The sequence below is a fragment of the Tachypleus tridentatus genome, chromosome 12, assembly GCF_004210375.1.
Source record: "Tachypleus tridentatus isolate NWPU-2018 chromosome 12, ASM421037v1, whole genome shotgun sequence".
NCBI lineage: Eukaryota > Metazoa > Arthropoda > Merostomata > Xiphosura > Limulidae > Tachypleus > Tachypleus tridentatus.
In genome coordinates, this window is record NC_134836.1 from 75,843,377 (window position 1) to 75,857,965 (window position 14,589).

General features: G+C 35.4%; 1 protein-coding gene across 6 annotated transcripts in view; it reads right to left on the bottom strand.

The window, feature by feature from the left end:
- The window catches only part of LOC143233662 (uncharacterized), an 83,257-nt gene that overhangs the window by 40,683 nt on the left and 27,985 nt on the right, over positions 1–14,589 (bottom strand). For 5 of the 6 annotated variants that reach the window (XM_076470136.1, XM_076470135.1, XM_076470133.1 and 2 more), the window contains one exon: positions 13,467–13,569. In XM_076470136.1, coding sequence (XP_076326251.1) covers positions 13,467–13,562 — 96 coding nt within the window. In that variant the 5' untranslated portion in view covers positions 13,563–13,569. Of the gene's footprint in view, positions 1–2,332; positions 2,681–13,466; positions 13,570–14,589 lie in introns of those variants that run through there. The other variant, XM_076470132.1, reaches the window with a different exon arrangement.

Below are 14,589 nucleotides of genomic sequence, written 5' to 3' on the forward strand. Positions count from 1 at the left end.
GTATTGGGTTTACGGCCGAAAATATCGTTAACAACGAAATAATTCCAGTTATCAAACAGGGTTGATGTTTTGCTCGTACCGATTTTTAAATTCCTCTTTTACAATGCGTTTTCTACGACATATTTTCGAGTTTTGAAAAAGTGTCTTACTAGGAATAGCCAGAGTTAACATCTCAGATCAGTTAGTAACGCACTCACTTGTATCAGTCTAGTTGTTAAAAATTCTCTTAGTAGCAATTGCTAGTGAGCTGACATAGTTGACAGAGCACGGACGTATCGATGTAAGCAGTCCTGGGTTCAAACCTGTCCACGTAACATGTCAAAATGGGAATGTTACACAATTTGTACTTCATTGTTTCTTTTCCCTTTTATTACAATTGTTTCAGATGTCATTAACCTTCCAAGTTATGCTACTGTGATATTGTGTAGCGATTTCAATGTGCAGAACAAGAAACTCGTGGTAGTTAGCTTGAGGAACCCTGTACTCTCTTTTGTCAAAATAAAAAAAAAGTTTTATATTAGACACCGATTTCTTGTGACTAGTCACGAGTAACGATTGTTTGGTGAAAAGCAAAGGAAAAACAGTCTAAATATAAAACACCACCCAAACAAGCTTCTATCTGACATTACAGCTCACTGAAATATAGAATTACTTATTGAATATATTTATTTCAAAAGAGATAAGATGATTTAGATTTAAATAGCAACACAAGTTGTGTGTTTATGTTCTTAAGTATATTACACACCTGCGTGCAAAGGACGCTCTTCCACCAAATCTGTTTTAATGACGACAGGTGAATCATTTGGTCATGTTCATTAATAACTTCCAGAACAGAGGTGGTGAAGATTCAGCGCGTGCTCTCAACTGTCCTCTGTGGGTGTAGGGCTACAACGAAGGGCTCTGTAACGTTAGCCCCGCAGTTCTTTATTTTTATGATACACCAGTGGATTTCATTTTGTAAAGGTAAAGTGGAGATTTTAAAACCATAAACAAATTAGTGATATACTTCCCACGTTACACTGAGTTTCGAGAAATATAGGTTAAGGGGCGCGACTAACTAGTAAGTTACAGAAACAAACACATGAACTACATGAATGATATACTACCTCCACAGAAACAAACACATGAACTACATGAATGATATACTACCTCCACAGAAACAAACACATGAACTACATGAATGATATACTACCTCCACAGAAACAAACACATGAACTACATGAATGATATACTACCTCCACAGAGGCCTAAGTGTACGTTATCCTCCCGGTTAACTATTTCGGACCTAAAGTACGGATAGGGTGAGATCTTACTACATCAGAAAAAGTATAGTAAGCAACTTGTCTTCGTATAAAATTAGACAAATATTTAATTGTACACTACTTATTACGCACCCGGACGGCTGACCACAGACCTTTCATGTCACAGAACTATATCATGTCAGGCTCCCTAGTGGCTCAGCGGAAAGTCTCTGTAGTTGTAATGCTAAAAACCTTACTTTCGATACACGTGATCAGCACTGCTGGCCCATTGTGCACCTTCATGATTAACATAAAACATACGGAAAAGCGGTTCAAAATGGCCAATTTAGCGAAACATATTTTAGACTACCAAACATCTTCAATTACTGAATAATTTTTTAAGATAGTAGAGCATTAAAACGACTTTCAACTCCCACAGGACATTTTTATTCGCCTCCCTCTCTGTGCTAGATGACTTACCTATAGATTTTACTAACATTTTAAACTGTAAAAGTTCTCTGTTTTCTGTTATTTCTTCACCTGAATTAATCTAGATGCAGAAATAAATTCTTGAGGAAGAAATCACTTGCGCAGTAGAAGACGTTAAGACTAAAAATTCACTCACTTGTTAAACGAAATTCCATTCATCCTGAATCAAGCGTAAAGAAACTGTAAATAGGGAAAACAAACTAGCTGTCATTAACTAGTCCACTGTTGAAAACAACCGTAATCTTGTAGTAACGTAAACGGTTTGCGTGTCTCATTTGTTGATTTTATGAAAGATGTAGACATTAAAAAGTATATATGAAAAGACACTTGTATGGAAAAACATTACTTTTTAATAAGAGTAAACAAACAACGCTTTATAAATATTTTATTTTGGAGAAATGTCTAAAGTAGTGGTCGTCCCCTACAATAAAACCACATGTATAAATCATTCTTTATTAGTTTACTATACACACACACACACACACACACACGTGTACTTGTGTTTCATACGCACGCTACACTAATGCATATTAATATAATATTTACTGCAACTGTAAAAATCACGAAATATGTTTCTAAATACAACTTCTTCAAACACTTACACCGGTATCTGCGCTGTCTTCCTCCTCAATCCCAGGGTCAGAAAGCAGTTCGTCGTCGGTATCGGTTTTGGGGTCAGCAACATCATTCATTCCTTGACCTTTCTGTCGCTCACAGGGCGGGGTAAGGGTCATTCTCACCGTCGCCATAGCAATCCCCGAAAGGACTGCGATTTGTCGTCGTCAAGCTCGAGTTTTGCCCCGATTAGTTTTGTACGTTTCTACGTTTAGCGCAACAACGCCTGACAATCACGAGCTCACGTGCAGCTCACTTTTCCTCTCATTGGCAGACAGAGTTTGGTTTACAGGGCCCTGACCACCGTGAATATTGAATTGTTAGCCTCTCCCCCCTTTTTTTTTTTTTATACAGTTCCGTGTGTGTTCATTAGCTACAAGGTTAAACAAATTCAACATCAAATACATTTTTTTTAATAACCTACAACTAATTGGTAATTAATTTGATTAGGAACAAAATCTGACCTCAACGGACTGTATATCATAACAAGCGTATCCAGAAAGTTGATAAACATTATACTAACACAGAAAATACCGAGATGAGTCCTTCCGTTTATTTGTTTCATTGAAGCAGCAAGGGACGTGGGTCAACAATGTCATGGGTCAGCAACGTACATTTGGTATTTTTGTAACTCGACAGCAGCACGATACACCTTTATTAATACACCACTGTTGTCGACTTACTAGCTGTCTTTACCCAACGATTCGCGTTGTCATTGTATGAAATATACTGACGGACGGAGCTTTTCCTTTCTTATACTAAAATTTCACGATCACCCACACCTGGTGTACAGTTCGGTCAATACCACTCTGATGTACGTTATTAAGTTACGTCAGGTTGCACTGCGGGTGTGCGTACGTGTGTATTAAGCCAAACTGACTGGTCGTTTAATGTTTGTTGTACTCCATAAAACTGGAAGCGTTTCTTAACTTTTTTTTCTTGTCTCTTTTGCAGCTGTCATAAGTGTAGAAAAAATTAAGTCTTCACTGCTAAATGGTTGAAAAAAACAAACCCACAAACAATCGGAAATATCCAAATATAGTCTCAGCGGGTGTATATCTGAAACCAGCTGTTGACAATAATGATAACAGTATATGTAAACACCTATATAATTTTACGTGTTATATCACCATATAAAAAGCGATGTGACAATTGTCACGAGTATATCAGCTTGTATACGTAGTCCTATCCTCGCTGACTACAACGTTACCATCCGACACTTAGCGGAATGCTTCAATACTACATTCACAGGTGTATACGAAGTCTTTGCTGTAATCTGATGTACTATCATTACACTAAACACTTTTAAACAAACAAATCGCACGTGACGTAAAAGAAAATTCATAAGAACACATGAAACGCGTAAATACGTTCTTCTGTGTGAAACCTTACCTAGTCCTACCTCGCACACCCTTTCTCAGTCCCGCACAATCTTACCTTCTTTCACCCCCTCACACCCTTATTTGTAGGAGAAGACCAAGTGAACATGGTTACTCCATGTGACACTACAGACACGAGCATTTCTAACGTGTCTAGGGTAAAAACAACAGAGGGCGTTGTTTCATAACTAGTTGAAGGGTGGATTGTTAAACCGTTTTGTTCTAGCTGAAGCCTATCACGTGTCTCTACTTAAACAAACGCCAAACTGGCGACGCCAGCACCCCTCTGGAGTTTTTCTTTGACCCACGAAATCAAGGGATAGCAGGGGTGACACGAATAGAACTAGATAAAACTGGCTCTGCGTCAGTCGTTACCATGACTTACTGATCAAAGCTTGTCTCTGTTTGTACCTTAACTGTCTTATCCTTCATCCATTTATTAAAAGCCAGAATGAAATATGTAAAAGTTTGTTCGACAACGTGTATTCAACTAGGTTAATGTAACATCAGAAAGATTATGTGAAAATCAATGTTTGTATACTTTTGCAGAATTAGGAACAAGCCCATGGAAATTACTTAGGCGTACGTTATCTTCTAGACTCAATTTTTTTCCCTTCGCGTACGTGAATCCACTAGACCATCAATTATTAGATATAAATTAAGACTAATAGTAAATTAATTCGCACATGTCAATAATAAAACCAATGACGTTTGGTTTTATCGAATATATACGTAAACCACATACCCCTAACTTCGAACTTGTAGCCCAGAGGATAAATGTCCAGTTAGCTTTACGGAGTGTAACACTTAAGAACGTGATGGGTGCCCGTGCTAATATGGTTAAGCATTCACTTAAAAAAATATTTTTTTTTTAGCCTCGCGCCTTTTCAAAAATGTTGGTTTCACTTGGAACTTCTTATAAGACGAATACCCCAAACTTTATTTCATAATATTAATATGTCAATATCATTCCAGTTGTAATGTATCTATGTATTACTACAGTATAAAAATGATTATTTAGGCTGTAAGAATGATTATCAGTGTCATTAACAAGCTGGTGATACAGTATACCCCTAGTCAGAATCGTCTGAAACTGGTTGTTTAACTGTTTTCATTGTTACACCAACTTCTCACACCTTCAATATCTGTTGTCCATACTGGAGGGATTTACTCATTTTGATTAAAAATTTAAATCAAACGACCTTTATACTCAATATAATTTAACCAATGTTTCGCCTTTGCGGCTTCTTCAGGGTTAATGTACACAACTGTTCGATATTAGAACACTCGTTAAACTTGATTACAATATCAAACAGCTGTGTATATTAACCCTGAGAAAGCCGCAAAGGTTAAAACAGAAAAAAATATTTGTGTGTGTGTGTGTGTGTGTGTGTGTGTGTGTGTGTGTGTCGTTCTTCTGCGTGATAGTTACGTTGACTGGTAATGAAGGAATCCAGGTTTGGAGAAACGCGAAACAGCTTTTGTGAGTCCATTCCGAAATAAAAAGTATTAAACATTCTGCATCAAACCTTATTCTCTTGATCGTTGTAATGAGAGTAGATACTTGAACCGGAAAATGAGTAATCTATAGATGGCGCTCATGACTCTACACTTATAATCTACAAGGTAAAATGTGACGAGTAAAAACTCCGCGCGTGCACACACATTTCTGTCAACTTTAAGTTTATTTCGAGGCTTAAGAGAAATAACATGACTTATGTTGAGAAAGGTCTTCCTAGATTGTTTAGATCCTTTACACGAGATATTTGTCGCTGTTGTATGGAACAAAATACATTGGGAGGGGAGGAGGTTATGTTTCAGGCTAACACTAGTTTTTGATAACTCGTATTAAAAAATTAATGTCACATAATCAATAATGAACGCTTAATTATCACATTAAAAATAACATGCGACATATTTTATCAGTCAAGATAGTCAGCTCCTATCTTTGGCAGGATGAAGAGTTATCAAACTGTCATTTTGTTAGGGTTTCTTAACTTAGGGTAAGTGATTTATTAGTTTGTTTTACAAATAGAATTTTCACTATTTGATATTACTGCACTTCTCCCAATAGAATCTTATCTTGATTTCCAAAGGGGGCCTTTGGGACTCCCCAAGAAAAACAAAAAATAAGCCTGTACTTATCCAAATATAACTACTTCACAGATAGGTAAGAATACATAACTACTTCACAGATAGGTAAGAATACATAACTACTTCACAGATAGGTAAGAATACATAACTACTTCACAGATAGGTAAGAATACATAACTACTTCACAGATAGGTAAGAATACATAACTACTTCACAGATAGGTAAGAATACATAACTACTTCACAGATAGGTAAGAATACATAACTACTTCACAGATAGGTAAGAATACATAACTACTTCACAGATAGGTAAGAATACATAACTACTTCACAGATAGGTAAGAATACATAACTACTTCACAGATAGGTAAGAATACATGTTACCTAAATGAAAAGAAAATTTCGTCCTGACTAAGTCAGAGGTTATTTAAAAAAAAAAACAAACGTAGTTTCTTGATTGTCTATTTTCTGTTCAAAAAACTTTCCACGCGCGTTCTCGTACGTTGGGTTTCACTCTTTGTACAGTCTTTGACTACGTTCTACACAAGATAAAATTTTATAACAGTGGATATCAAGAGACAAAGATATTCAAGGTATAAACTAAAGCATGCATATATTCTAGGAGTGCAGAGTTTTTCAATGCGAGTGTACCCTATACCACCCTGGTCAATACATCCTTGTCTGGGTGAAAAGGCTGTGACAATATTAGTCTCTTATACCGTTCTACGAGTTTCTTGTTTTTTTTTTTTTATATAATTTCAGGGCTTAGTTTTAACATATCAAAAGTACTCAGATAACACTGAACGGCAGATGGTGTTCTTTCTGTTAAAAATTTTTAATTTGAATTTTGCGCAATTTCTAATTTTATGGTATTATTACACTTTTTGAATTTTTATTTTTAGGTAAATGTTAGGACAGGCTAACTGTTTTTCTAATCATCTGTTTATCATGAAACGTTTAAAAGAACATAATCCCAAACGTTTTATTAGTAGAACTAACTGGTTTTACGTTCATTGTGTTGTTCACATAGAGTTAGTGTTAAACACGGTAGTTTCCACATACATCAGGTAAAGTCCAATGTTTTCCTTTTCAGGGGTAATGTATTACAGACGAAGTCTACAATATCGTAGAGTTATTATATTGTTCCTAACCAAAATAACAGAGTTCGTGCTCACGCATGTTATATCACGACAGCGTGAACAGGGCACGCCACATGTGTCCTCAGCATTACACCTGGTTTCCTCGATCAGCAAGCGCCTATTACACAACATCTGGCAGGCAAGAAATAGAAACAAAACAATCATGACTCATATTGCTTGTACCAGAAGAGATAGTTAGGCTATAGCTCTCTTAAGTAGCGATAAAATGTCTCAGACTCGCACCCGCAATCAATCCTGCTGACAGACACGTGACCTTTAACACCCCTTTTAAATTTAAAATAAAACACTTACCTAAAGTAAACAGACTGGATTCTTATATGGAAAAAAAACTTGTAAATCGGAGTATTATTTGTTTCACTTAATTGATTAGTTGTTTTTTGAATTAAGCACAAAGCTACACAATGGGCTATCTGTGCTCTGCCCGCCACGGGTATCGAAACTCGGTTTTTAGCGTTGTAAGTCCACAGACATGCCGCTGAGCCACTTGAGGTCTTAACTGATTAGACTTCAACACTTGTGAACTAACAGACTACACCGTATCAGTGGTTCTGTAGTTTAATGATTTGGTTGGACATAAAATGTGATTTTACATGCAAAAAGCACAAAATCGTGTTCGTAGAGCTGTTTGAGGATACTTGTGGAAGTACAAAAGAATGCAGGACAGCTGATAAAAGGATACACTGGCTGACAAAGTGCGAGTCCATTTTTCGAAAACTCGAAATAATAGTTGCATGCTTTGTTTAAATGGACTGAAAAGTGCTCTAGTGGGTGTTAGTCCTGTGACATATCGTGAAGTTCGTTGAAATTGACTTCTCAAGTTCCAGCTTTGGTGAACTCTGTTCTAAGTTGTGAAAACTAGGGAAAACTCCCACAATCTTCACTATCAAAAGTGAAAATCGGACTGTGTCGTTGAAGGAGGGTATAAATGGTACGAAAATTTGCTCTATTCATTGATAACATAAACGAATAACGAGGAATGTTCCATTGGCTGCTTACTGAATTTTCCCCTCACTAGACTTAACGAACTATGCTCGCGCACTACAGGAAGTGGTTCTACAAACTCATGCCAGATACTCGTGAATCCATCTAACAGCAAGTGAAAAACAAAATACTATGGGACAAACGTGAGAATAAGCAGATACGCTAAAGGAATGAAGTAAAAACAGAAGACTGCACTTAGTTCTCCAGCAGCCCAGACGTTTATCCTGTTCTGGATAAGTTAGTCCAAAGAACTGAGGGTCAACACACAGAAATATAGAAATACACTGAGCACGTTGGTCAGCGAAACTTTAAACCACTGTAGAAGTATTACAATCCTGGGAATCCATTATGAAGAGGTACGAATGGAGGTTAAAGAGTTGAAGTAAAAAAATACAGCTAGAAAAGAACTGAAAACAATTAGAAGTTCTCACTGTTCCATTTAACATTAACAAACAAACCATGGATATAGATAATGTAGTCCGAGACGAACAGCTTAACCTTGAATGCCGTTTTCACCAATCAAGATGCATATCACGAGAAAAGCAAAAGGTTTTAAAATGAGCCCTGTTTTGTTACAAATGTCACTTACAGCTAAAACAAATTTTGGACATAACCTTTTTAAATGTTAAAAAAAAACAAAAAACGTACTTGTGGCTGAGGGTGAATTTACTTATACGAATCGATAAAACTAACCCTGCCCCAAAATATGGAAACCATTTTATCCTAAAAACTGTAACGTAATACACAAGTTACATTTAGCAACCGTAATTAAATCACCAGTTATACACTGTCGACTGGAACCAGACATGCTGTACCATGCACAAACTGCAGAATATGGAGGATTCTGGAGCGGAGCAAAAAAACGTGGATACCACTTTGGAGCAAAGATGTAGATTGTGGATGAAACTCACAGCAGAAATAAAAATCATTGGCTGTGCTATTAACCATCTCAGCAATGTATTCAATGAGAAAACTGAATAAACACACGATTTCAGGTCCACATCTTCTATTCAAGGCAACCTTTGCATCAGTGAGAGCACGTGAAGATGCAATGATTTGAATTTCGTTGATTGCCAAGGGGAATGTGTAACGTCCAATACGCTGGTGTTGAATAAAACAGGAAGTACTGTAACGTCACGAGCAAGACTTCTCGCATCATGTGTAAATGGAAAGTTACTACTGTCTTTGGATATTGAACCTCTAAGTGTTATTTCTCTTAAAATATTCTGATATTTATGAACATTCAATTTTAAATGTCTGTTTATTTCGTTTTTCATTGCAGAAACTCTTTCAGGGCTAGTAGATGAATGTCAGCAGATGAAACAGTTTTATTCTATTTCGCATCTTCCTTAAAGGATCCTTGTGATGATCATTCACTGATTATAGTAATGACGTCAGTCCTAAAAGTTGCAACGGACAGTTCGGTCGAGGCGTCATTAATAAAAAATATCGCGATCATTTCAATAAACATTAAGCAATCTTTAATTGTTGTTCAATAACAAGTTCGTAATAATATTAATGAATCATGCGTATCTTAAAACGAAACAAATGGTTGTATATATACATTATTATTATTAAGAATTATGAGTAAATCTCAGAGAAGCTAAACAAATCTTATCTATCCTACGTTATCTGCAGGAACCAATACCCTACTTTATTGTTATTATTAAATGCAATACATAAAACATTAAATTCCCTCTAGGTTACCTTCACAGAAATAGTTTACTTAGATATTATTAGGTTTTACGATGTTATAATTCGAAAATAGACAAATTTCCAGAGAAAATTAAATTTGTAGTCTAGCGTCTTCTTTCATTTATATTATATATATTACACGATAATTAAACAGGGTTTGATTCAGCTTTAAATGTTTTAACTATTAGTTATTAGAACAAATAATAACATAACTAATAAGAAAATATACAAAATTCAAAGCTAATATCACCTATAACAGTATTAAAATCAGCACCAGGTGACTTGGCAGCCCAACCTTGTCGCTACGGTTGACCTGTATGTTTGTTTTGATAGCGTGTAATGTCTTCTAAGGCATCACGTTAGAATAGTTAACACTCCATATAAAAACACAGTTTCTATTTTCTTGTTGATTTTGTATTTAAATCAAACGTGTAGAAAAGTAAGATTGGGGTGATGGGGATGAAAAAAAAAAAAAAGTTAATATAATGTTGGTGGCGGAGGACATGTTCTTTCCCTCCGATATGCTGAGCACATGTATATAAATATCATTAAGAACCTGTTTTATGAGAAAAAATAAAGTAAAATACAGAGAACAACAAATAAAGATTTATTTCAAGTTTGTAGCACTAAGTTACCCCCATCGGTACCGGTAACCAAACTCAAGTCAAACTTTGTCCGTATTTCCTTTTGTCGTTAGCACTCGACGCTCTCCCGTTACTGTTAACAATCAAATATGTCGCTAAATGTTAGAACTGTCAGAACACTACATATTTTGACAAACATGATACACTACTGTCAGTTCTATGTGAGATACTGCTTAACTTTTAGTGTGAACCTTCTCACGCAACTCAACCCCAGCTCGAGACCAACTGCAGATCATCAAAACCGACGCTGAACATGCACTCGTCACACGCTTGCCAGGTGCCGCTAACAACAAAATACATAAAGCCAGGATTAATGGAGTAGAAAACAGAGAATCTACCCACAAAGCACCTCGTAACGTCGGCACAGAAAGAACGTTTGAAAATAAATATTACACGCAACACATACAGGTAAATTAATTCAAATTGTGTTTTGCAAGTTAATCATTTAGCGATGGAAAGAAAAGCATAGCAGATAAAAGACGATAATTCCTGTAAATCAGACGATGTAATACACGGGCTTAAATAGTTTGAAAATACTTGTAGAATTCACTGAAAGTGCCCCCACTCCTTTAATAGCAGCAACAAACCTCCAACCAGTCATGAATAATAAGTATAATAAGTCATTATAAGTATTTTGCAGAGTTTTAAAAAATTGTAACACCCATCTAAAATTAAGTTTCTAATACCGTCCTTACTGTTCGAGGAAGTACTTTGCTGAGGGCTTAACAGAAGACAAAGAAACAGTTCTAACAGGCGCAATATTTAAGGCCTGATAGAAGACAAAGGAACGGTGCTCTAAAATGCATACACACACACCAAAGTATAATTTATAATGGAAGTAACGTAACGTAAAATCTAGGAATAACAGCAGTTAAACTGGAACTCATAAAACTATTTTACATTGCTTTTAGAACTACAAGGTATAGTGTGTGTGTGTGTGTGTGTATATATATATATATTCTCTTTTTATTCTAACTACTGGTTTCGGAGATGGAGTAGAAATATCATGGTGAATCCGTAACAAAAGACACTAAGGTTTTTTAATGGTATTACGGTCAGTCTAATGCCACTAACTGACTTCACAATTCTCAGGTCACTGTCTATTTCAATGTGGTCACTTGTGAACTTTACAGACAATAACGAGTACCATTGTGCATTTAAATCCTTCACTAGACATCGAGCGAACACATCCAGGGTCTAATTAAATATTCGTACTTAAGGAAAAAAAATGTACACATTCAAAAACAAAACATTATTTCCTTAGGTCTGTTAATACAATAATATCCAGTTTGGACCCTCTAAGCTATACTTTATACATTTCATTAGGAGTGCAGGATGAAATATAATTCATGGTATTTTCCAGAACTGACATGCATTTCTCCTAATTTCTCCATGTTTTGATATTCAGTATATTTAGTTAAATAAAGCTTGTATACCAACGTTTGATTGTTATTAACCACAAAGATACTAAAATGGGTTACCTGCCTGCTGCGGGTATGGAAATTCAATTTTAGCGTTACAAGTCATCGGTTGTTTATTATTAAGCACAGAGCCATATAAACGGGTATCTGCGATCTGACCACCTCGGGTATCGAAACTTGGTTTCTAAAGGTACGAGTCTGCAGACATAGCTGTGCCACTAGTGGGCTTTCATTAACGTATCACAGATGCTGCATTATATTTTTTCAGCTATCTAAATTCAAACAGTTACTGGTAATCATTGACAATAATTGCAATCATCTCAATAATTATCACATTTACTGGACAATGGTAAACAAACTAACTAACGTTACAGTTCATGTAGGCCAAGTTTTTGTGAACTGAAAAATTTTAAATGAGGTAAATAGTGTACAAATATGTTCATATTAAAATATAAGATCTAGGTACAAAGTCTTAGTCAAAAGTATTACTAGAAATAACGTTTCACCACGTGTCATTTCACTTACCTTATATTTAAAGAAAATATATTTTCATGAATTTTAGTTTTTAATGAAAAATAGTATACAGTTTGTCACATATGACGCAATCTACGATATTTGTTTTTGTAGATGTTTGAAGTATACGAGTTAATGAGGTTTGAATTAATCTAATTATATAAAAGGAACAAAATATGGAATTATTTAATATAATAAAGTAATAATTTGGTTATTGTTTGTTTTTAAACGGCTATAAAAACAAAGTTTTATAATGAAAGTAAGGATTGATATATATGTAACTCAGGAAGCTACAGATTTTTTTTTTTTTATTTTAAAATTAATGAACATTTTTCTGAAATATCCTATTTGGTTGGTAGCGTCACCTATTGTTAAATATTGTAACTTAGAAGTGTAAGTGTTTCATTTTGAATTTCGCGCAAAGCTATTCAAGGGGTATATCAGCTAGCCGTCCCTAATTTAGAAATGGGAATGCAGCTAGTCATTACTCACCGCCAAATCTTGGGCTACTCATTTACAAACGAACAGCAAGATAGACCGGCTGAAATGGCGAGCATGTTTGGTGCGATGGGGATTCGAACCCACGACCCTCAGATGACGAGTCGAACGCCTTACCCCACCTGGCCATGCCGAGCCGGGAATATTTTCTTACATTTCTTACTTTTTAGTTAGCTATATAAATATTTAAAGCATATGAGAAATGGATGTTTGATAAATATACTATTCATAATGAAACAAGTATAAAAACATTACGTTTTATAACGAAAGTAAAGATTGATATAAACGTAACCTGAGGAAGCTACAGATAATTTTTAATTTTAAGTAGTTCATGTTTTGTAGTTTGTTTCAATACTTTTTTGTAACCTTAAAACTGTCTATATTACTATAGTTAGCTAGGTTACATATACGTCGATTCCCATTTGTATGGAAAAGGTTTAATTTTATTATACTTGTTTTACCTATGCTTTTGCGCGATAGCAACACCCGATGTGGGGAGCGCACATATTCTATTCGATGTTACTCATTAGTATCTCTGCAGTACTACCCTCAAATCCAGTTATACGTTTTGCAAAATTAACGCATTGTCCGATACGATCATTTTTAGTTAAAAAAAAAATCACTGGCATCTCGGACGGAAGGGGTTTTGTGAAATATATACAATAAGGTTCGTGATATTGCTGTATGCTTGTATGGGGAAGTCACTTAGACGAAAATTGTAATTGATAGTAACTTACCAGTTTGATTTGGTCAAGCTCGTTCATCCATGCTGTCAGAAGTTTCTGCGGGTCACTTGATTCATCATCGCTGTTACTGTTGTCTTCACACTCCATGGTTAGCCTGCATTATAAAATAGGTTTCAATCCACTGTAACATTTGCCCTCTTCAACATTGATTTTCAATGAACGATTATACTCAAACTTACCATCTACTTAGTGAATAAATGGTCCAATTAAAATCAATTTTTCAATATTTTCATCATCATTTTATAGAACTTATGAACTGATATGTAACTTATCAGTTAAACAGATTTTGACCAATGATTACATAACATGATCATATGTTCAAATGTTTTACAGGACAGTACCATTTGCCACTGGAGTTCCAGAAACTGAAACTATGGAATGTTTGCCACATTTCTTTATCAGTATAACATAACACGTTTGTTGTTTTTCTTTGCTTCTAAAGAAACAGGCAATAATTCTACTCTAAACCAACTATCAGGGGTAAGTTACTGCTTTATGAAAACCAACCTACGAGCGTAAGTTACTGCTATATAATTTATGCTGTTATCTTTATACCATCACAGAGTTTACGACAAAGTTACTTAGGTTGCAGTCCCTAGTTTTAAACTAACAACCATAGTGAGTGTAGCTAGTCAGTAAAATCTTGCATTGATTTGTTATGTATAAGTGTTCATACTTTTTTCTCTAAAATTGTTTTATGACTTTCGCCTTAGGACTCTTCTAGGGTCTCACTGTTGGGTTTAGTGGGACACAAGTGGGTATTTTGGGAGTATATAGACGCGGTAATAATTTAACTACTGTATTCCTCTTATCAGTTACTGCAGGGGTTCAAAACCTGAGGCTATGGAAAAGTTAAAGGGATTGTAGCAAACACACAATTGTTAAAAAAACTGGGAACTTCAATGAAGAAGCGGATTGTGTTTTGGGAGTTCTTATACTGCAGGCATTTGAAACCCATAAGACAGTGATACAACTCAGCAGACATCGACAAGAATTTTGAGGTTCCATGCACGATCAATAGAGGGCAGCACTTAACGTAAATGGAATTATTAAATTATTTTATGTAAAAGAACCTTCATACTTTTCATTCTTCTATAAAAACGTGAACATTATG